Here is a 25,440-nt window from a genome sequence, read left to right as displayed (position 1 = left end):
ATGCCAAGCTATATCTAAAGGCTTTCCACCAAATGCTAGTTCCACCAAGATCATCACAAGTAGCAACTTAACCCATTTATTCAAGTTGATAGCAAAAAGAAATCAAAGAAGTTATGCAGATAAAAGAATATGAAAAGTAAATGAATTTTCTTCCTGAAAGCAAGCTATCTCTCTCCAATCAAAAAAGAGAGTCCCAGATCTCACCCAAGGGAGAATTCCCCAAAATCTTTACTATGGCAAACTAGGCACAGGGATATGATCACGGCACTAGCTCCTCTCTACACATCAGCTTCCTAAAATCTTTCTGTTACAGGAATTTTTTTTCTTGAAAAGAATTTAGAATCGAGCATTTCCTCTTTCAAAGATGTAAGCCAAAAGAATAAGTTCTTTCTTCTCCCAAACTGTCACCAACCCTACCCTTCAAATAGGAATGAAAGACTAAGAAGTTATTCACCATTGAAGAGACTCTTAGCAGAATGGGTTTGAGTCCTGCTATGTACAATGTTATCAACATATCAAGCCAAACTCTCTAGTATATGCTTTTCTTTAATACTGTTAACAGTTTACAGTGAAGTTTATTAAATGTCTTTTCTCCAAGAGAAATACAATTCAGGAAAACCTGATTCACCAAATCCCCAGTTTCATTGCTCTGTCACAGAGATCTCATGTAGTTCTCTGTTCCCTCAGTCTCCATTCTGGTTTTACTATCAGCTCTGAAATATAAGAGCAAATTTAGAAACATTGACCCAAAAGTCTAGAACTGTTCAGCTTTTATAGTCTGGATATAGAAAGCCTCAAAGTCTGGTGCCTTTATTAGGTGGATGAGTGATAGTTGCTGCTTTTCTGCATTTTGATTCCATTGGGTTACATGCACAGTAGCCAAAGAAATAATATAGTAAGAAATTCACCCTCAAATAATTCTCTTCTTCCAATTGTTTCGTCTTTGTTGATAGCATTACTAATTTCATTCAAAGTAAAACTTAAAGATCTTCCCCTTCACTCACCAATTCACTCAACTGTTCTTTCAGAATTTATTTCATATCTGTTCCCTTATTAACACTTCCCTTATCCTAGATATTTCTTCACTGCCAAAACCCACAAGCTTTTGTCCACTTTAAGAACCAGAGAAAGAACAAATTTTGAGATTTTTCTTTCCAATGTCAGACAATATGCAAAGAAATATGTACAAAAAAGCTACAGACAGGCTAGGGAATAAGTAACAGGGGGAAAGAATTAAGAGAGTGAGGGAAAGGCTTCATATAAAAGAAAGAATTTTAGTTAGAACTTAAAAGAAGCCAGGGAATCCAGGAGGAGGAGAAGAAGGACAGTGCTCCAGGCATAGGGGCAGTCAGTCAGAGACAAATTCACAGAATTTCAAAATCCCAAAGGTGAGGGTGATCTCAGCCACCATGTCGTATGACTCTGCTTGAATCTAAAATGTGCCCAGCAACCATCTCTCAGCCTTTACCTGAAGGCTGTGGGGGAGGGGGGGACGAGTGTATACTGCTTCCCAGAGAAGCCCATAAAACATGTACAAAAACTTTTTTGATGATTACTCCCAAGAAGTTCAAGGATGCCTTCACTATCCATCTCTATAAAATTAAGGAAACAGATTGTCCTGTAAAAATCACAGAGGGGTCTTTCTCTTAAGTTATTGCTGACAAGATTCTTGCCAGAGTTCTCTTTATTAGGCTGATCCTTCACCTGGAAAATAGTCAAATAAAATTATTCCATTCATCACCAATATATGGAATGTGCATAGCTTACCAACAATACAAAATCGAGTAGACCCGAAAATGACTACCCAGAAAAATGGGTCCACATCAGAGAAGGTGCTATACTCTGAGTGAAGTATTGTTGTAGCTCAAATGAAACATGAGATGCACACATTTAGAAACATCTCCATTCCAAATATTCATCTGGACTATTTATGCTGATCTGTGCTAGAACCTTCCAAGCTCCTACTGGTCTGATGAGTTAGTCACACACACTGTATCTTGACTTCAACCTAATGATATCATTTTGGTCCTCTTATAAAATGAAGTACAACCAACTGTTGTCAAGTTCCTCTTCCCTCAACATCAGATCTAATGTTATCTTTTCATAGATTTCACTCATTATTCCTGGTTCTGCCCTTTAAGCACAAAGAGAATAAGACTTATCTCTCTTTTCCATGACACCTTTCAGATATGTGAAGGTAATTATAGAATTCCCTCTAAATATTCTTTTTGTGAAAGGTATATGTGTGTATATGTATCTATTTATCTAGCCGTTTCTATGTATAACATATGACATGATCTCAAAGATTTTCATCATTCTTACTCTCGTTTGGGACACCCAAGCTTATTTATGTCTTTCCTAAAATATGGCACTCAAAACTGAACAATATTAATCTGCTAGTGGTCAAACCTCTGATGATGAAAGTCTCCAACCTTAGACAGAATGGTACTCAGATAACAAATATACAGCCTTTTGTTGGTCTAAAGCATTTCTAAGATAGGTATGATCTTAGAAATCAGGTCATTTATATCTTATAAAAACATCAGTTCTTTAGTGTGGTTTTCTTGAGTTAATAATAGCTAGCATTTATATAGACTTTAAGGTTTACAGAGCACTTTACATTCTTATATTATTTGCTTGTCACTACAACCATGTGAGGTAGATACTATTATTATTTCTTTTTTTATAGAGAAATGAAGTGACTTGTCCAGAGTTATACATTTTGTGTCTGAGCAATGATTTGAACTTCAGTTTTCCTAATTCCAAGTCCAACACCTTATCCACGATATCACCTATCTCCCTAATAGATGAGGATCTGTTGAAGGAAGAGGCAGCCTGGCATAATGTGTCAAGAGACAGCCTTGGATTCCAATTTTGTTTCTATAGGAAATTCTTTAGCAGTTGACTGCATTTGTGGAAAACCAATTATCTAGCAATATAGTTATCAGCAGCAAAAAGACATGACCACCATTGACCACAAGGGGAACAGCACTGATACTTAGGATTAGGACTAATAAAATAAATTTTGTAAGCCAAATGTAATTTTTGTGGACATCACAATTTCTAAAATTTAAAGTTGTACTGTATTTCAAAAAAATGTGTAGAGAAGCTTTACTAATAGTCATCAAAATATGCTGAAACATTAAAAGTCCTTTATGAAGCAAAATTAGCTTAAAGAATTGTCCCCCAACACCAGTACAAAAAAAAAATTCCAAATTTTTATTATATATATATAGATATAGATATGTCATATATTATATGATTTTTAATTCATACAGCTTTTTTCAGTAAGGCAACTACAAAAGTAAATATTTTTTAAAAGCAAAGTATATGATCTGCATGTGATTTAGCTACTTGATAAATCACTCATGATTCATTTCCAGCTGTCACTGAAAATATTTCTAGAACACTTCAGTTCACTCATCACCTGATAGGTGAAAGAAATGAATGCAAAACATTTAAACATCTCTTCTTAAACTAAACATAATTAAGGAAGCATGCTTTTATAAAACTGAAAAAAGCCACATTGTATGTTCAGAAGGCAGACAAACTTAATACAAAAGTGAATATGTATTACCTGAGCTTGAAGTAGTTCTTCCTTTAATTTAATAGCATCAGCACTTGTTAAAATAATAGAAGATCTCTTCGAAAAGCTATAATTATAATTATTTTTAAATAATCATTTTGCTTCTATTTTTTAGACAAAGATTTAAATAAAGTGAAAACATTTAAATGTCAATGTATAAACTGACATTTTAAAATAATGTTTACTAATCAAAACTATGTCTTTTTTGGATCAGTTAGACAATCTTGGTAATTATAATTACATGGTATTCAATTTCATATTTTTTACTCTATTCAAATATTATAGTCTTTGTATATATTGGTAGCCATTCATTCAATTCATGAAAATAAATATTTGTTAAATGTTACTAAGGGCCAAGAATGATGCTAAACGCTGGGGACACCTGAGTTTGAAAGCAGAGAGGAAAGATCAAGAACAAGCTCAGGGCCTAAGTACAAGAGGACAGAACTATGAAAATGTAGCCCTGTTGCTCTAAGCCTGAGAACAAAGCCTGATTCAATTCTAGCCTTTAGCCCAATGTGTACACCTGCAGTGGAATAAATACAGCAGACTAGACTACAAGAAACCCCAAGTTTAGTCACTGAACCTGTAGAACCTGCCAGTGGACTAATAGTGACTGAGTCCAGTAACTCCTATTGAAATATGACTATGCATAAGCCAAACCTGGGTCAGAAACTTGCAGAGGTTTGACTACAAGGGCAGATAATAGGTCTCATCCTGAATTATACCACTTTGGCAGCACTGAAAACTTACAACATCCCAAACTGAGAACACAGAAGGAAAGAGGGGTATTCAAATGAGTGAAATCAGAAATTCTTGCAGTACTGAATTTGAGATTAACCATTGTTGAAAATTATGAAATCAATAATGAAAATGTGTATGATATAAGTAGCTTTTAAATAGTTTGAAAAAATTTATAAGCTACCCACCAATTCTTAATTTTTGTTTTAGTATAAGAAGTGTGAAAATTTCTTAACCATTTTTATTGTAGTGTTCTTTAGTTGTTCAGTCATGTTTGACTCTGTGTAATTCCATGGACTGCAGCATAACAGGCCAGCTCCTTCTTCCTATCCTCCACTATCTCTCAAAGTCTCTCTAAGTCCATGTTTATTATTTCCATGACACTATCCATCTCATCCTCTGCCATTCCTTTTTCCTTTTGATTTCAATCTTTCCCAACATCAGAGTTTTTTCAGTCTATCTTCTCATTATGTGGCCATAGTATGTAAGCTTCACCTTCAGTATTTGACCTTCTGGTGAACAGCATGAATTAATTTCTTTAAGTCTTCTCTAGCACCACAATTCAAAAGTGATAATTCTATAGCTCTCAACTTTCCTTATAGTCCCAACTCTCACAATCATACTTTACTATTGGAAAAACCATACCTTTGACTTTGTAGGCAAGGTGATATCTCTGCTTTTTAGAGTGCTGTCCAGATTTGCCATAGTTTTCCTTCCAAGGAGCAAGCATCTTTTAATTTCATGGCTGCAATCACCATCTGCAGTGATCTTTGAGCCCAAGAATATAAAACTCGATGCTACTTCCATTTCTTCTCCCTCTATATCCTAGGAAATGTTAGAACCAGTTGCCAAGATCTTGGGTTTTTTATTTTTGTTTTTGTTTTAGGGTAAGCTTCAAGCAAGCTTATATACTTTCCTCTTTCATCTCAACAAGAGGCTTCTTAATTCCTCCTTCATTTTATGCTATAAAAGTGGTGTCATCTGAATATCCAAGACTGTTTATATTTTTTCCAGCAATTCTAACTTTTGATTCATCTGCCACGTACTGTGCATATAAGTTAATTAAACAAAATGACAATATATAGCTTTGTCATACTTCTTTTCTAATATTAAACCAATCAATTGTTTCATGTTTAGTTCTATTACTTCTTGGCTCACATACAAGTTCCTCAGGAGACAAATAAAATGATATGGTATTTAACCATTACTTTTGAAATCCGTACTTGTTTCTTTTATGAAAGACAGAGAGTGACAAAAAGGTGTGACAGAAAGAGATCACAGAGAAATGCAAAGCTGTGTAAGGAGAAAAAACAAAGAACCAAATAAGAAAGAAAACAGGGGATTAAAAAAAAAAGACAAAAGGATGCATAGGAGATAGCCAGTGCAAAAACTATAAGAAAACAGAAGACAAAGTATTGAGTGTGAGAAGAACCAAGCACATCAATTTTGCTAGACAATAGAGTAATGAGACTGTAATAATAGGTTGAAATCAGACTGTGACAGGCTTTAAATACTAAACAGTGAGCTTCCTATAAGGAGCAAGGAAACAACATGGTCAAATATGTACTAAAGGGAAAAAAAGCACTGGTTACTGAATGGAAAATGATTGAAAAGGGAAGATACTCAAGACAAGAGACCAATTAGGAATCCACTGTAATAGTATAGATAAGAGGTGATAGAAGTGGAGAACAAGGATGGTAACTGTCTAGTTGAAGAGAATGGAACATATGAGAGACATAGAGATTAAAATATAAAGATATGATAACTAACTCAAATTCTGGATTAAGGAGAATGAGGAATCAAAGATAACAAGAATATGACAAACTTGTGATCCCATAAGGCTGGTAGTTAATTCTCAAGAAAGAGAGGGAAGTTTGGTAGAAGAATGGGTTGGGAATAAGGGGAAGTTAAATTCTTTTGTTTTGGATATGCATTTGAAATATTTAGGAAATTTCAATTTCCAATATCCAATAGATGATTGGTTATGGGAGAGACCTTATAGTTAGATAGATGTAGAAATTGTCTGGATAGAGATACTTAACCACACTGGACTCTGTGGAGGAGAGAGGAGAAGGAGATAGAGAGAGACAGAGAGAAAGACAGAGAAAAGAGACAGAGAGGGAGGGAGGGAGGGAGAGAGGAAGAGAGAGGGAGAGAGAAAAAGAGGAAGGGAAGGAAGGAGGAGAAAAGAGAACCCAAGAAAGAACCCTGAAGAAATCTACAGTTAGAGAAATATAATAGAGGATATAGAGAGAAGAGAGACAGCTAGGTGGTGAACACTTATTTTCCTTACTTAAAATCTGGCCTCAGATATTGACTAGCTGTGTGACAGTGGGCAAGACACTTAATCTTGTTTGCCTTGATTTTCTCATTTGTAAAATGAACTGGACAAAAAAATGGCAAACTACTCCAGCATCTTTGTCAAGAAAATCTCAATGGGGTCAAAAGAATTGAACATGACAGAATTTATCATTTAAGGATGATAAATCAGCAAAGGAAACTAAAAGGGAGAAGTCAGACAGATAAAAGAGCCAAGAGAATGTACAATCATGAAATCCCTGATGAGAGAGTATCCAAGAGGATATCAAATTTTGCATAAAGGTTAAGAAGGATGAGAATTAAGAAAAAAGCCATCTGATATGTTAGGTGTGTGTTATCACACAAGTAACAGCATGAGAGAACTCCTATTTTATTTGACAACACAGACTCTCTCTATGAAGCAATTTCTACATAGTCTGCTGTATTTTTCTCAGGGACATTTTCAACAGGCAAATGCTTAATACAGTTTTATAAAATTTTCTTCAACCACCTATAATCCAGTAATTAAGTGACCCCAAAGTTTGAAAAGGGCAGTTAAGGTGGCACTGTTTATAGTGTACTGCCTGAAGTCAGGAAAAGTACTTCTCTTGAGTTCAAATCCAGCCTCAGACACTTCCTAGCTGTGCGACTCTAGGTCACCTAGTTTGCCTCAGTTTCCTCATCTGTAAAATGAGCTGAAGAAAGAAATGACAAATCACTCCAGTGTCTCTGGCAAGAAAATCCCAGATAAAGTCACAGAGAGTCAGACATAACTTTTTTTAAATAACTTTTTATTGATAGAACTCATGCCAGGGTAATTTTTTACAACATTATCCCTTGCATTCACTTCCGTTCCGATTTTTCCCCTCCCTCCCTCCACCCCCTCCCTCAGATGGCACGCAATCCTTTATATGTTGAATAGGTTACAGTATATCCTGGATACAATATACGTGTGCAGAACTGAACAGTTTTCTTGTTGCACAGGGAGAATTGAATTCAGAAGGTATAAATAATGCAGGAAGAAAATCAAAAAGGCAAGCAGTTTACATTCATTTCCCAGTGTAGCTGGGTGTAGCTGCTTCTATCCATCTTTGATCAATTAAAGCTCTCTTTATCAGAGGTCCACTTCCATCAGAATACATCCTCAAACAGTATCGTTGTTGAGGTATATAATGATCTCCTGGTTCTGCTTGTTTCACTTAGCATCAGTTCATGTAAGTCTCACCAGTCCTCTCTGTATTCTTCCTGCTGGTCATTCCTTACAGAACATTAATATTCCATAATGTTCATATACCACAATTTACTCAACCATTCTCCAATTGATGGGCATCCATTCATTTTCCAGCTTCTAGCCACTACAAACAGGGCTGCCACAAACATTTTGGCACATACAGGTCCCTTTCCCTTCTTTAGTATCTCTTTGGGGTATAAGCCCAGTAGAAACACTGCTGGATCAAAGGGTATGCACAGTTTGATAACTTTTTGAGCATAGTTCCTAATTGCTCTCCAGAATGGCTGGATGTGTTCACAATTCCAGAAACAATGTATCAGTGTCCCTGTTTTCCCACATTCCCTCCAACATTCCACATTATCTTTCCCTGTCACTCTAGCCAATCTGACAGGTATGTAGTAGTATCTCAGAGTTGTCTTAATTTGCATTTCTCTGATTAATAATGATTTGGAGCATATTTTCATATGTCTATAAATAGTTTCAATTTCTTCGTCTGAGAATTGTCTGTTCATATTCTTTGGAGAGTCAGACATAATTGAAAATGATTGAACAACAACAAAGTTTGAGGGGGAAAAAATGCCACCTGCCTCAATCTGCAAGCCTTTTCTCTTTCTTGTTCTTGCTCCACAAACTTCTTAAAATGCTTTTTCTACATTTTTCCCCACAAAAAGCCTTCTTATGATGATTACTTCTTTGTTTTCTTCATTGGTTATGTGTCCATCTTATTTTTTTTAAAGCTCAGCTTATCAAGAAGCAATGTGATATAGTGACTATAAAGAGTGGCTTCTAACATTATTATTATGAGAATAGTAAATATTATAAGGATTGAATGAAATAATATTTTTAAATGTCTTCACAAATCTTAAGAGTATTATATAAATTCTAGCTCCACAGTTTAAAAATTCTTTGATCCTCTATGTTGCTGGAAGGTCTAAAGACAGAGGACAGAAGTCCTATCTATTCTTCTTTCACTTCATTTTTCTTATATACTCCTTATCTCCCCTGATACTGCCACCAGTCTGGTATAGGTCCTCACCACTTCATGCCGAGACTAGTTCCAATAACCTGCTGGTTGATCTAACTCAAATCTCTCCCCTCTCCAATTCATTCTCCACTCGGGTGTCAAAATATCTTCCTGTAGCTCAATTGTGACTATCACCCTTTCCCATTCAATAAACTCCAGTGATTCCCTGTTCCTTCCAGGATCAAATAAGCAATCCTCTGCTTAGCTTTGAAGGCCCTTCATCTCCTGCTTCCAATCTAGTTTTCAAGTCTTCTTCCTTACACTTTGATCTTCCTCTTCTATGATCCCGGAACACTGCTGTCCTGGTTGTTCTGCATGCAGAGCATTCCACCTTCTCATCCCAAGCACTTCACTCCCTCTCCTTAGCACACTTTCCCTCTTTAAGTTCTCTGCCTCTCAACATTCCTGGTTTTCTCCAAGCCTCATTTGATGTCCTAATTTCTACAAGAAGAGTTTCCCTTTACAAAAATAGGCAAAAAGCAGTCTCTGCTTTTAGGGAATTGCTTAACAGTGATGACAACATGTAAAAAGATCTATGTGTGTATACACACATACATCCATGTGAGTATACAATACATATATATCTCATGAGCACATACATGTGTTTACATGTAATAAATACATGTATTGTATGTGGCAAGACACAAAACTTCCTGATGTGTACTGCATGTATATAAAATATGTGTGTATACATGCATGGTTATATACCCGTGTGTTTAGTGTTATAGGAATACATGTTATAAAGATAACACATATATAGGTTGTATACACATGTTGTATATATGTATATGCAGTGAGGTGGTTGTTTATCCTTCCTTCTAGAAGAGGATCATGATATCCAGGAGGAGAGGAGGGATACCATGACATGCAAGTGAATTGCATTAGAGTGAAGGAGGGCTGGGCAAAGTCACCTGCCTCACTTTCTCCTCCAGAACCATCTGGATTGAGTGGCTAGTTACAGAGCAGAAAGAGTAGAGAGGACCCTGGATGAAATGGGAGATCTATCTAAATTCATAAATAAGCATATAATAAGTATCTGCATTGTTCTCTCTTCCTATTAGACATACTATGAGATGCATTAAGAACAGAAACTGTTTTTTGCTTTTGCCAACTCAATCTTCTTCATGATAATTTTTTCTGTCACTGGAGGTATTCTAGCAGGGACTGAATGATCATTTCTCAGTAAAGTTGAAGGATTTATGTAACAATACTTTAAGGGTCCACAAGATGGCAATATTTCCCAAAGATTTTTTCTTTTTTTTTTCTTTTCTTTTAATTAAAGCCAATGAGGTGAAGTAACTGAGGCTTTTTAGCTAACAATGCTGAAGTATAAGAAAATACTGTTAAGAAAGAAGTCAAAGGAAATTGAAAAGAAATAAAGATGATGGTTTACATGAGAAAAAGAAAACAACTTGGAAATGACTGTTTCACTCTTTCTTTGAATTATTCTTTCTCAGAAAGATCTCCTTCACAGGAAATTAAACATATAATAGGATGAAACACCTTCATTTGACTATCCACAAATATTAATAAAATTGAGCACTAATTCTGTGCTTGTTGCTGTGATAGATACATAAAGACAAGTCTTTAGATTCAATTTAATTCAGCAAATATCTACTAAAAACTACTATATACAAGATGGAATTCTAGAAATCTGGAAATGCCAAGGCAAAGGGGAAAAGGGGAAAAAAAAGAAGAAATGGGGGAACTTGTACAACACAGGGAATCAATCACAAATAGGTGAGCTTTCCCTGCAGCCTCTGCCGTTTCTTAAATGTTCTTTCTTAATCTTTGGAATCCTTTAAAGCTCAGATCGTGTACTATATACTATAATGATGTCTTTTCTGATTCCTCAAGAGTTTGTACATACTTCATCTTCTGAAATTATTTTGCATCTACTTTCTACATAAAACCATACATAGTTTATGAACTGTTGGCAGCCTTTTCATAATATCTGACTCTTCATAACTCTATTGGGATTTTCTTGGCAAAGATATTGATACCATTTGCCATTTCCTTCCCCAGCTCATTTTACAGACGAAAAAACGGAGGCAAATATGACTTGCCCAGAGTCACACAGCTAGTTAAGTATCTGAGGCTGGATTTGAACTCAGAAAAATGAGCACACTTCCCCCTACACTACCTAGTGTAGTTATGAGATAGTACTTAATGAATGCCTTTCAAATAAGTGGCTACAAGTGCCTCAGTACAATAAAGAGGCAGCCTGGCATAATGTGTCAAGAGACAGCCTTGGATTCTAATTTTTGCCTCTGAGGCATACTGGCTATGTAACTTTGGTGAAATCAAATCGCTCCCAGGTGTCCCTGTCACCAAGACTAAGTTGCCAACTCAAGTGCTGAACATTCTTATACAAGGAGAGTTCTCTATCCCAATACAAATGGTTTAAATGTTTGCAGTTATCTTGATGTGTGATCAAACAAAACATTAAAAATACCTATTGTGCTTAGAGTACTCTACAAGACTCTTGGGAAGATACACAGTTTACATAAATTACTGCCCTCAGGGAATCTGCACCCTCATTGGGGTGGAAAGAAAGGGACAGAGAAGAAAAAAAATACTAATTACTAGCACATACAACTATAATACACAAATTATGTGATAAGTATATTTGTAGGCTACAAATCTACAATCTATATGAGATCTAATAAGGGAGGAGTATATACCAGCCGGAGGTTCAGAGAGGTCTTCTTAGAAGAGGTGGCAATTGAATTAGGCTTTAATGGATTGAGTGGGGCCAAGAGAAAAAGGGAGAATATTTCAGTCTAGGTAATAATATGAGTCTAGGTAATAATAATAAGGTACATAATCATGAGAGTTCATGGTCAAGTGAGATAATAGTAGAGTTCAGCTAGAACACAAAGTGCATGGAAACAATATGAATCCATTTTTTAAAAATTATCTTTTATCCTTGCTTCTTACCTTTCTAGATCTCCATTTCTAATTGAGTCTTTAGATGTCACTCTTTCTGATTTTTTCCTTTGTAACTCCAAGAATATCTTTTCTCTCTGTAGCAATTGCTAAATAATGATAAAGTCAGAATAATCACAGGTTATATCAAATCCTTATGTGGTGTTTTCAGGAGATATGTTGTTTTTGTTTCATTTTATGTTTTTTATTTCAATATGAAACTGGAAGAAAAGGAGAGAATAGTGGAAAGTCATTCCTTTCTAGGTCCATTTCTGTCTATCTCAAGGACCTTTTATTTTATTTACCAACTCTATCAACTCAAACTTTCCCATGAACTAAAGGGATAAAGATGAATATGAAGCTAAGATACACCTAGAAGGACTGAGGATTCCTTCTATTCATTTAGCCTATAGAATAGTTTGTAGTATTTGCCCAAGAGCAAAATTTCTAGTTATGGGCTTGCTAGGAGCAAGCATGTTGTAGGGGCACAATATTTGATGTCTAATATAATAGAAGCTGTGACATAGTGAAGTGTGTTATAGTACTATTTTACTGTATATACTGTTATATGTCTTCCAAGGAAGTCATATAACAAAATTAGTTTGGTAAACTACAACTTTACTTGGATATAATGATGAAGCTGGGACTTCAATACTGTAGATGTGCCCTTCACTGATGAAAAATACCACTTCTCCCCACTTATCAAGATTTATAACTTTTTTGTCTGTGTTTTCTCATTAAACCCTCCATAAAATACCTGCCCAGAATACTAGGGGCTTCATTCTTTAATTGTCTGGTATATTGATAGATATATGCTATTCTTTATGTTTTCATACTTGACCAGTGTGCTCTTTTTCTCATCCATATGTATCTTCAACACTATCTTTTTCACATTGATTCTTGTGCACTATCACTACTAACACTGTAGACTGATTATTATACCTATCATATAACTTTCAGCAATAACAGACTTATAGATGTTATAGGCACATGAGAAAAACAGCCAATGCTTTTAATATTCTAGGAAAACATCAGTCTTTCACTGAAGTTATATTAATATAGAGGTCACACTAGATTGCCAACGTCACTCCCAGCAAAATGCCAGATAAGCATTTATCCCTTAAAGTACCCCTCCCCTACAACAATAAATTCACTGTGCCAAGGCTATCCAAAATTCATTATTTCCACCTGTAACCGCCTATTAAATAACATGTATCCCAAAATGACAATAAGCCCCAATTTTTTTAATCCTTTTGGTTCATCCAATATAGACAAATCTCTCTCCATTCCTTTGGTTTTTCATTTAGTCTGCAGTGGTGATCTCATCAATGTTAGAAAATCCTGGTGTACAGCTTATGTCCTCAGAATAAAGTCTACAAGGCCTATCATTCTATTCTGCTATGTCAGTTTTAGGGGCATTTTGTCATTCAGTTAACTGCAAGGGGAATTATTTGTATAATAGCAATATCCTCTTAAGGGGGAATGTAAGTTAGAACCTTTTAAATTAAAAGGAAAAAAACCACAGATTTCCATTTTAAAAGAACATGTTTTATGAGAATAATTACCTCCTTTTACCTATTTCTAGTTCACTATTGGGTAGCTAAATGGAGAATCCAGCCTGGAATCAGGAAGACCTGGCTTCAAATTCAGCCTTATACACTTAATAACAGTGTGATCTTGGCAAGTCACTTAACTCTATTTGCCTCAGTTTCCTCATTTGTAAATAAAAACAGTTGTAAAATTTCCTCATTTCTTCTCTTAAGAAAATGGCAAGCCACTCCAATATTTTTGCCAAGAAAACTCCAAATGGTGTGACAAAGAGTTGGACACAACTGAAAAATGACTCAACCAAATCATTTTATTCATTCCTTCCTTCAGTCATTAAAAGAATATTTTCATATTTTTAAATTTTTTTCAACATTTTCAAGGTTCAATATTACCTTATAAAATTTACAAAAATTAATTGTGTAGGCCAGCATACCTCTGTTTCATCTCTTTTTCTCTCTTCTCTCTTCCCTAGAAGCTTCAAGACTTTCTAAAGAATTCCTTGAATCCTAAAGACTTATCCCTACAACAAAATTGTAATACAAAGTATTTCTTGAAGGTCCTGGCAATTCCAAGCTCAAAAGCTCTAGGAGCATCACTATATATATATATATATATATATATATATATATATATATATATATATATATAATATATATATATATATATATTATATATATATATATATATATATAGTTTATATGTTATTAAAAGGTGGCAAGATAGGGTGTACCAGAAATGTTATATAAAAATAATATTTATATAGTGCTTTAAGTTTTGCAAATCATTTCTAAAAATATTAGTTCACAACCATTTTGTATAGTTGTATTATTATTCTCATTTTACAGATGAGAAAACTGAGGCAGATAAAAGTAAAATGACTTTCCTAGAATCATATGGCTAACAAAACATTTGAAGCTAGACTCAGATCTCCATGATGCCAGGTCTAGAATTTTATCTATTGTACTATCTAGGTGACTCAATAAGCATTTATTAAGCACCTTTTGTGTTTCAGGTAATGTTCTAGGTGCTAGAAATACAAAGAAAAAGAAGGGGTCTGTTTACATAAGTTTCTGCTTACATTTTCCTGCTGGGGAAAGGACATGTACATAAATGTATATATATAAAATATATTACACACTCAATACAAAATAATTTGGGGCATAGGGATACACTAGCATCTGGGACATCAAGTAAGGCTTCATGGAACAGTTAATACCACAACTGAATGTTGAAAGAAATTCCAAAAAGCAGATGAGAAGAGAGGAATTTTGATGCCAAAGATCAAAGCATTATTATTATGAATTATTCTAAGGTAATAGATGCACTTGATCATATATCTCTTAATAAATCTTGCATTCTTACTTTCACACACACACTTCCATTCCCTTCTTTCCACTTACACAATCCCTCTTATAAATCATCTTTTACCTGGAATATTGCAATGGTTTTCCAGTTGCTTTCCACACCTCCATCCTCTTTTTATACCAGTCCATCCTCTACTCAGCTGCCCATAGTAATCTTAAAGATCAGGTCTGCTCACATTATTCTAACCCATCCCCTCACTTTATAAATTCCAGGGACTCGAAGTAAACAGCAGGTCCTTTTTAGCCTTTGGCCTTCATAATCTGACTCCTTTCTACTTTCTAATCTTCTTTCATTGAATCTCCCTCTGTGCACTCTAGCATCCAGGAAGAGGCCTAATGTCTAATCCTCAGACAGGACCCACCATTGCCATAGTGAATGCCTTTGCATTGGCTGACCCCTGGAGCTGCAATGCTCTTCTCCTCACATCTACTTCTAGCTTCCTGGACTTCTTTCAAGACAACTCAAATGCTAATTTCTGCAGGAAGCCTTCCCCGGACCCCTTGTTTCTAGTCCCTTTCCCCTTAGTATTATCTCCTACTTACCTGTACATAGTTTCTGTTTACAGGTATAGCATATTGTCTTTACCTCCTTTAGAATGGGAAGCTCCTTTGAGACAGGGATCATAGTTTAGCCTTTCTTTGAATCCCCAAAACATCATGATGGCCAGCATAAGGTAATTGCTTAATAAATACTGAAAGAATTGCTTCCTTCTAATTGGCAAGAATGAAGGGATGAGGGATAAGAGGGGAGAAATGTTGTAGACTTGTAACTTGGTATAAGCGATTCCAGGTGAGAAAATTTTCTCTACAAATTACAAATCAGCTATTGTTCTGCAGCTTATAGTCTTAAGAGAATTACTTGTACTAAAACTTAGTAACTTAATTAGTAACTGACCAGCCTTTAGATTTATTAAGTACCTACTCTATGCAAGTTATTAAAATACATGTTAAAAGGAAAAAACTGACCTCAAAGCTAGGAAGATTTAGATTCAAGTCTTATAACACATATATAAATAGAGATATAATATGTACTATATCAAGAATAATAAATCATACATATATATACTATGTAATTTATAACATGCTATGCATATTTATATGAGACAGGTCTTGAATCCAAGTCTTCCCAACTCTGAGGTCAACTCTCTTTTCCCTCATAATTTGTGTAGTAATGACTTGTAAACTGTGGGTGTTTAACAAATGCTAAATGAATGAATAAAAGCTACTGTAGATGGCAGCAAAATTATTATAAAGATTTTTTAAAGTTGTGTTGTTCAGTTGTTATCTGACTGCAATCTTGTGGATCATTGCAAATTAGGATCCCACGACTATTAAAATGTCTGAGGTTGCATTTGAACTTAGTTCTTCCTGACTCCAGGCCCAGAACTCTACTTACTGAGCCACCTAGCTGACTCCTTTTTTAAGTTTACCTGATAATTAATGTTAACTGAATAAAAATATTAACCTGAGATAGTGGCATTGTTTTATTTCATGATTTTTAAAAGCAGAATTGTTTCAAAAAATATGTTAGGGACAACTAAAACATTTTTCAAAATATTTTTTGATGCCCTATCCCTCCCCAAAGTACTATTTTTATTGTTATTTTTTAACTCTAAAATCATACTAACCTCTATTTTTTCTGGACCCTTGATTTTTTTGAGTTCATTCTCTAAAATCATTTTTTCTTCTATTACTATATCTAAATCATTTTGAGTCATCTTGTATTTCTAAAAGCAAATGTTATACTGTTACATGACAATGTAAAACTTTCACATTTCAATTATAGTTAAGATAGTAATAAGAAATTAATGAAAAAACAAGTATGTTTAATTTTTTATTTTTTTAAGCAATTTAGGCTCCAAGTTATTACCCTTGTTTGGAGGCAGAACCCTATCAGGGTTTGCATTCCAAAAACAAAGATTTTGAAAACCCAGGTCACTCATATACTATAATGAAATACAACTTTGCAGGAATATTACTACATTAAATTTTTTTATAAAATAGTACATTTTGGGACTTACTTTTTTAAATTACCATGTCCATTTAAAACATTAAATCAGTGTATAACACTGAGAATAAGAGAACTTGAACAAAACTATGAGGAGAAGACAGATGCATTTTTTGGATCCTATGTATAAATCTCATTTGGAAGTGTCTCAAATTTACTTCACAGATTTTTTTCATTTTGGTCATTTTCATCAGGTTTGTTATAATATCTTCAAAAGGTTAACATTACTTATCTTATTCATTAGTTATAGTAAGTTGGAAGAATTTAGTATATAACCTCTCCCTAAACACTATATGTTACTATCCTCCCTTTTTAAAATTGCCTATACATGCTTAAACAGTGAAAAAAGAGAAAGCAATATATAATTAAGAAGTCATTTTTGTTCTTTTTTTGGGGGGGGAGAAAAGAGTTTGTCAAAGTTGGCTTATTTTATCATTAGTTAATTGAAGTATCTTTTTCTAGCACTTGTCACATCTCAGAGTCTGGTTTTAAAATAAACATAAGCAGTGCTTAATAATGCAATATTCAAAGTTATGGTATATGAATGTTATGGAATATTATTGTTCTATAAGAAATGATCAGCAGGATAATTTCAGAAAGACCTGGAGAGACTTACATGAACTGATACTAAGTGAAGTAAGTATAACCAAGAGAACATTGTACATAGCAACAACAAGATTATGTGATGATCAACTCTGATAGACTTGGCTCTTTTCAACAATGAGTTGATTCAGGCCGATTCCAATATTCTTGTGATGGAGAGAAAAAGGACTGTGGGGACCAAATGTGGATCACAATATAGATTTTCACCTTTTCTGTTGTTGTTGCTTGCTTTTTTTCTTTCTCATTTTTTGCCTTTTTGATCTGATTTTTCTTGTGCAGCATGATAAATATAGAAATATATATAGAAGAACTGCACATGTTTAACAATATTGGATTACTTGTCATCTAAGGTGGGGTGGGCAGAAGGGAGGGAATTGGAACACAAGGTTTTGCAAGGATGAATGTTAAAAACTATCTTTGCATGTATTTTGAAAATAAAAACTATTATTTAAAAAAAAATAATAAAACATTGCATTAATCTACAAAAAAAGAATGCTATATTCACTTTGTTACTCCTTGAATGTCAGAGGGATCAAAGGAAGTCTATCGAACTTTTAAAACAGCATCATATGAGGTCCCTTTGAATTCTAGATCATAGATTCTACTAATATTGAAAAAATTCCAAATATATTCATATAGATATTTCATTTCCTCAAATGAAATTTTATGAAATAATAACTAGTAAATATAAGTGGCACTGACTTATCTTATCTTATCTTATCATCACATCTTATATGTCAGCAATATTATAGTTTAGTTTCTAAAATAAGTCATTGAAAAACAGAATTTATAGCCTAAGAACAGGAAAAAGAGACAGATACCTGATTAAAGAGGACATTGTACCAAATTAGAAAAATTTTACACTGGATGTAGCACAATATTAACAGTATAATATACTAGTACAAGAATTTTAGAAATATCCTGAATATCAGATCAGAGATTTATTCACATCTAAAATTAAGCAATGTTAAGAAATAACTTTTCATACAGGTTAGACTTTTGATAGATTTTTACCAAATAACTAGAGAGCCTTGTATATTTTAAAACAATTCTAAGAACTGTTGAATGTATCAAGAGCAATGTGATGCTGATGCACTTACTACAGGAAATAAGACAATTTCAATTTGAATGTAAAGCATACTTACAAACTCAAGGGATTCTAGGTCATTTATCACTCTGGAGAGAAAAAAACAAATTTCATAAATAAAATATTCTCCATTAATAATTACTGCATAAAACCTTAAGTTTACACAAAAGCAAACTTCTGAATATTCTAAATTAAATTCAAATGTGCCACTAACATTCAAGTAATTAGGTTTTAGTGTTTTTCTTTTTCTTCTGATCTCTCCTACTTGCCTAAAAAGTAAACCTACTAACACTCCTGCCATAATGATGTCATGGAGCATATAAAAGTTAATATTTAAATTGGACAATTTTACTTTGGTGACAAGTCACCAAATAATAATAATAAATAAAACAATTTATTGATACATTTTAAGAGTCATACTGAAACATCATACAGTGCTATCTACCATTATCTTTCATTAACTAAAGTTGGTTTTTGGTATGTGTCTGAATTTGTTAAAACAATATGTTAAACTCAAGCTCATTAATTTGATCCTTGTGTGTTCTATTTAGGTCAATTGTTTTGATCACATATAGACTATAGAAAATATAGTATTTGTGACATATTTAACATGTATAGGACTGCTTGCCATCTGGGGAAGGAGGTAGAGGGAAAGAGGGGAAAAGTTGGAACAGAAGTGAGTGCAAGAGATAATGTTGTAAAAAATTACCTAGGCATGGGTTATGTCAATAAAAAGTTATCATTATGAAAAAAAAAGAAAATATAGTATTATGGTAACAAGAAGATTATATGATGATCAGTTCTGATGGACATGGCTCTTTTTTTTTGGCTTTTATATGGCATTTTCTTTTTTTTTTTAATAGCTTTTTATTTACAAGTTATATGCATGGGTAATTTTACAGCATTGACAAATGCCAAACCTTTTGTTCCAATTTTTCCCCTCCTTCCCCCGACTCCCTCTCCTAGATGGCAGGATGACCAATACATGTTAAATATATTAAATATATATTAAATAAATATATAAATTAAATACAAAATAAGTATACATGTCCAAACAGTTATTTTGCTGTACAAAAAGAATCGGACTCTGAAATAGTGTACAATTAGCCTGTGAAGGAAATTTTTAAAAAGCAGGCAGGCAAAAATATAGGGATTGGGAATTCAATGTGATGGTTCTTAGAGATCTCCCAGAGTTCTTTTGCTGGGTGTAGCTGGTTCAATTCATTACTGCTCCATTAGAACTGAATTGGTTTATCTCATTGCTGAAGATGGCCAGGTCCATCAGAATTGATCATCATATAGTATTGTTGTTGAAGTATATAATGATCTCCTGGTCCTGCTCATTTCACTCAGCATCAGTTCACGTAAGTCTCTCCAGGCCTTTCTGAAATCATCTTGTTGGTCATTTCTTACTGAACAATAATATTCTATAATATTCATATACCACAATTTATTCAGCCATTCTCCAATTGATGGGTATCTACTCAGTTTCCAGTTTCTGGCCACTACAAAGAGGGCTGCCACAAACATTCTTGCACATACAGGTAGGTCCCTTTCCCTTCTTTAAGATCTCTTTGGGATATAAGCCCAGTAGTAACACTCCTGGATCAAAGGGTATGCACAGTTTGATAACTTTTTGAGCATAGCTCCAAATCGTTCTCCAGAATGGTTGGATATATTCACAATTCCACCAACAATGTATTAAGGACATGGCTCTTTTCAACAATGAGATAATTCAGGCCAGTTCCAATGATCTTGTGATGATGAGAACCATCTACACCCAGAGAGAAGACTGTGGGAACTGAGTGTGGATCACAACATAGCATTTTCATCCTTTTTGTTGTTGTTTGTTTGCATTTTATCTTATTTTTTTTCCTTTTTGATTTGTTTTTTCTTGTGCAGCAAGATAACTGTATAAATATGTATACATATATTGAATTTAACATATATATTTTGCCATGTTTAACACATAGTGGATTACTTGACATCTAGGGGAGAAAGTAAGAGAAAGGGGAGAAAATTGTAGCACAAAGTTTTGTATCTATAAATATGCTTTGAAAATAAAAAGCTTTAAGAAAAAAACCTAAAAATAAATAAAAAGTTATAATGGAAAAAGTAGACGGAGAAGGAAAAACAATAACAAAAATATTTATAAAAAATCAAAATTACTTTTTAAAAAAGTTTGTTATATTATGTTTCTTGTAATTGTAGGAAAGGAAAAAAGTTAAAGACAAAGAAAGAAAAACTTTTGAAACAAAATCTTACCAAAAATGAATTTAATGAATTTAAAACTATTTTTATATGTAATTACAAAAAATAATATACTATTAAGTGAAAAAGAAAAAAAATTAAAATCTCCTAGGAGATATTATCTCTTTTATTTTTGACTTCTTATTCCTAGCTTCAAGCATGAGAACATGCAGTAAAAACTTAAAACTTTGTTATTGAAAGATACAATGAAACTTTATAACTGAAAAATAAGCCTTTGGAGCTTTAAATCCATCAATTCTTTCTGCACTTAACTTTTAGGAGTAATACCAAAAAAAAAAAAAAAAAAACATGGGTTTATTAAAAAATAACAACTAAAAAAGCAAACAATATAGTATTGGATTAATGTCAACAACCAACTGCATGATGACACTTCCTTTGAATCCCAGACTAACATCCCTGCCTGATCTCCAAAAATGAGATCTACATCTTGTCACAATTTCTTTCTTAAACTCAATTTTGAGTACCTGATCTAAGGGAAAATATCACAAGGATACTGCCAGTATTCTTTTCCATTTATCCCCTCTTTGGGGTATAAAACCAAAGGAACAGTGAATGATTCATTGCATAGGGCATTTTATTTCTGCCTGAACATTTTTTAGTTGTCTTATTGAAGGGACTTTCCATATTTCCTGTAATTGAATTTCTACGTCTGGGTAACAAATTGGCAGTTCGGGCTGCCTATGCAAGGACTACTGTTGATGCATCTACAAAGGTAAGAGACTGACAAATAATAATTGCTTTTTCTTTTTCTTTCCAAGAAACCACAATGATAATTTTTTTGCATAGTCACTTTATGCATATCAGTGTAGAACCCAACACTGATTGGTCACACACAAAATGAAAACATAAAATATAATACAAACAGGTGTTTTTTTTTTTTCCCATGCCAAGCCCATGAAATGACAAGAAGTCTTTTCAAAGGCAAAGGAAACGTAAAATCTGAAGACTCTAGGAAATATATGTCTGCACACAATTCCTAGCTTCACCAAGAGGCACTAATTATTAACCCTTGTCACTTCCAGTTTGAAAATGAGGAAATTAGAGAATGAATAGGTTTAGATAATGAGTTACGTTTTGGAAAAATTAAGACGGAGATATTTGGAAATAGAGATAGAGATAGGAAGGTCTATCCAGGAGTTGAATGTATAAATCTAGAGCCCAGGAGAGAGATGAAAACTCAAAACATAGTTTGGAAGTCATTTGCTTAGTGAAAATGATTGAATCAACAGGACTTAAGCAGATCACTACAGAGAAAATGTAGGAAAAAAAAAACCTAGCACAGGATTCTAATCTACACTCACACATAGGGGATGGATCATTTATCTTGAAAAAGCTGATGAGAATAATAGTTTAAACAGGTAGTAATAGAATCAAGAAATAGAAGTATTTTAAAGGACAGAATATAAGAGTCAGTCATATTAATACTGAAAAGAATTCAAAAAGAATGAAAATTAAGAAAGCACTGAGAAAACTATCTCTGAGTATCAATGGGAGGGGACCCATGACAAGAATATTGTTCTACAAAAGGTTTGGCAATTGTCAATGCTGTAAAATTGCCCATGCACATAACTTGTAAATAAAAAGCTATTAAAATAAAAAAAAAGAATATTGTTCTAGTGTGGATATGCAAGTGGATATCTATCCCAGGTTCAAGGTACTCTTTTGATTTGTACTTGTAAAAACTAAATTACCTCTCTTTGTGTCTCCATTGCTTAGTATAGTTAAGGACTTAATGAATACTGTTGACTGAGTGTGTCATTCATAAAATGAGATTGAACACTGAAAATGTCCTCTAAGGACCATTGTAGTCCTAGATCAATGATCTGTGATAAGTTAACAAAACTTGTTTTTTTTTTTTCTGCCATTAAAAGGTACAAAAATAATGTGAACATTTAGAGAAATCTTAGATCTAGATGTAGCGAAACCCACACACAAAAAATTGAAATTATAATAATTCGTACATATCAATTATAGCTAGGCAAAAGTTAAGTTTATCAATCATAAAGTATCTGAAGAGATTACAGTTTGTTATTTTTGTTGCTGATCCTGGTTGGTTGGCTTTTTATTATTAGATTGATTCAACATACATCAAAATAAGAAAGATACTACAAAAATGCAGTTAAAATTATCAGTCATAAAAAATTTACTTATCTGAATAACTAAAGCTTACCGTTGCAACTTAGTTGCTTGTTTTTCAACTATTTTAAACATTTCTTGAAACTGAAGATACACTGATTCAGTAGATTCTGAGGATGAAATAATGAAAACCAAAGATTCAAAGATTTTTAAAAGCTTAATAAATGTCATATCTCATGAGGAAAGCATGTTGAACCCAATACTGTTTAACTCATTTGCTGTTAAAATGAGCAAAACTAGACACATGGGCAGAGAAGACAGTATAGACATATATATGCAAAAAAAGTTTATTAAGGAATGTTTATGGCTAATGTGTTGATATGGCATCAAAGTCTAGAATGTTAATGATGTATAGTAACATTTGATGTTGAAAGATCAATATATCTTATTTAAAAAGTCTGACATGCAAGACTAATAATTGAAGTTTTCAATTGATTCAAAGGCTAGGACAAGATGCTGTGCCTAGCACATAGTAGGCATTTAATATTTGTTGATTGATTTATGCGTTTTAAAAGAGGGAAAGGAAGGTCCGTATTGTCAGATGTTAATAAAACTCATTTTTTCAAGAGATTATATTCTTTTCCCTGCTGTTATTCCCTAGCTAAGGGAAAAATTGTAAGATTATTTCTCAGATACATGGTAGCCAGCACATCTGAGGAAGAATGAACTCCTAAGCTAATTTATAAAATAATTCATCTAATTTGGGACTGACTTCTTAGCTTTCTTAGGTAACCCCACAGATACAAACAGATGAAGGTTCTCCAAATTCATTCATTCCTATCATTGTTTCCTTGAAATGGGAAATGCTAGGGGGGGTCACATAAGATTCACACTTGAATTCTGACAACCACTGGAAGTTTATCAAGGCTATCTATATCAGCAATTCACCACCCATAAATAGGATTCCCAATGTGAGAGATTCTCTGAGTTTGATCTGAATACCCTAGGCTTAGACAAATGTCTTCCTGGATGAATGGAGATCACTGGTTGATGGACAACATTGGGTAGATAAGAAAAGTGTCCTAGGATTTACCATGTCAGGTGCTAATCACTGGAGATAAAATGAAAGGCCAAAACATGCCCTCAAGGAGCTCATATTCTAAAAGCAATACAATATATAAAAATTGTATACAAAATATATACTGTGTATAGCTTTATAAGCTCTGTTTCCTGGCACAGCTAGTGGTGCCCTGACAAGTATTTGCTCTACTGAGCCTTTGATAGAGAAACAAATGAGGATATGATCACCACACTCCAACTTCTGTCCTAAATGGTTTAAATCCCTCTCATTTGGAGTAGACAAAAATCTACCCTGGAGTCAGGGGTTCTGAATCAGAGGGAACTCAAATGGCTGAGTAGCCTTCTCAATTATCTCCATTAAAAGATTCAACTCTTTTAATGAGTCTTTTCCTTGAAGCCACAAAAAACTTGCTCAATTGAGCCAAGACACAGCATTTGGAAAGGGAATGGCAATAACTGTGAGTCAAAGTGCATTTAAAGAGAGTGAGCAAACAAGGAAAACTGAAAGAGAAAAAGGGGAGGATGGTAGAAAGTAAAAAATAAGGAGGAAAGTTGAAGAAGGGAAAACAGGGAAGACATAATAAAGATAAGGGGATGAATGAAGGAGGAGAAAAGAGAGAAAGAGACAAGAAAGTGTGGTGTTTTTCTTCTTTAAAATAATAATGGTTCTCTCTAGGAGCAGGTTTCTCGGGGAGGTTTTCTGGAGGCAGACTTAGTTTCAGTTAAAAGTAATAATCACCCAAATGCAGCCAGGTGCTAAAAGTTCAAATCTTTTATTGTATTCTTCAATATAGCCCAGTTAGCTTTTCTTAGAGGCCTCTCTCTCTCCTTGGTTCTAAGAGCTCTTGCAGCTTTATCCTTTGCTTCTGTCTCTGCTTTCTTCAGCCTTCAGCCATCACCAAAGTGAAAGTTGAAATGAATCTCTCTTGCCTCTGAGAGAGGATTTGTGGGTTTCCCCCTAGAGTGCTCTCTGGCCCTAAGAGCTTTTTGCTTATAAGCTCTCTAAAGGTGTGACTACAAGCATTGTTTCTCAGTTCCACTTAGTACCTTGTTTCTTCTGGCCCATAACATCTCCTTGTAAGATCAAATCAATCATACTGAACCATGCTAAATTAGATAATTATTGTCTCTATCAACTCTAATGACTTAATACTTTGTAAGGATTCCAACAAGAAAGGTAGGGGAAAAAGAATGAAAACAATGAGGCAAGCTGAAAGGAAAAGAGGAAGATGGTGGATAGGGAGAAATTAAAAAAGGAGAAGTAGAAAAAGGCAGGAAGAAAGAACAAAGATGGAGGACAGAAGAAAAAGGAAAAGGCAAAGAGAAAAAACAAAAGAAGGAGGAGAAAAAGAAGAGGGCGAATAGAAAAGAAAGAGAAGAGAGAAAAGAAGCAGCATAGGGAAATGGAGAAACAAAATGCATTCAAGAGCAAGACTTGTTTGACTTAACTTCATTTCTTTGTGACAAAATGATTGGACTATTATATGAGGAGAATGCCATAGAGATAATATAGTTAGAATTTAAGTGAGGCATGTGTCAAAACTTTGGATGGAGAGAAGTGGGTTGAGAGTACAGTTAGGTGGATTTGGACCTGA

General features: G+C 34.0%; 1 protein-coding gene and 1 long non-coding RNA gene across 6 annotated transcripts in view; one reads left to right on the top strand and one right to left on the bottom strand.

The window, feature by feature from the left end:
• Nucleotides 1-25,440, bottom strand: part of CCDC7 (coiled-coil domain containing 7) — a 152,807-nt gene that overhangs the window by 59,678 nt on the left and 67,689 nt on the right. For all 4 annotated transcript variants that reach the window (XM_052000780.1, XM_052000779.1, XM_052000781.1 and 1 more), the window contains 5 exons: nucleotides 22,860-22,935; nucleotides 18,477-18,507; nucleotides 16,349-16,447; nucleotides 11,821-11,918; nucleotides 3,578-3,653 (listed from right to left, as the gene is read on the bottom strand). In XM_052000780.1, coding sequence (XP_051856740.1) covers nucleotides 3,578-3,653; nucleotides 11,821-11,918; nucleotides 16,349-16,447; nucleotides 18,477-18,507; nucleotides 22,860-22,935 — 380 coding nt within the window. The remainder of the gene's footprint in view (nucleotides 1-3,577; nucleotides 3,654-11,820; nucleotides 11,919-16,348; nucleotides 16,448-18,476; nucleotides 18,508-22,859; nucleotides 22,936-25,440) is intronic.
• LOC127564321 (uncharacterized) overlaps nucleotides 1-25,440 on the top strand; it is a 131,787-nt gene that overhangs the window by 52,711 nt on the left and 53,636 nt on the right. The gene's annotated exons all lie outside the window — the stretch shown is intronic.

The sequence above is a fragment of the Antechinus flavipes genome, chromosome 5, assembly GCF_016432865.1.
Source record: "Antechinus flavipes isolate AdamAnt ecotype Samford, QLD, Australia chromosome 5, AdamAnt_v2, whole genome shotgun sequence".
Classification (NCBI taxonomy): Eukaryota; Metazoa; Chordata; class Mammalia; order Dasyuromorphia; family Dasyuridae; genus Antechinus; species Antechinus flavipes.
Note: the sequence above shows the minus strand (reverse complement) of the source record. Positions and strands in the feature narration are given on the sequence as shown.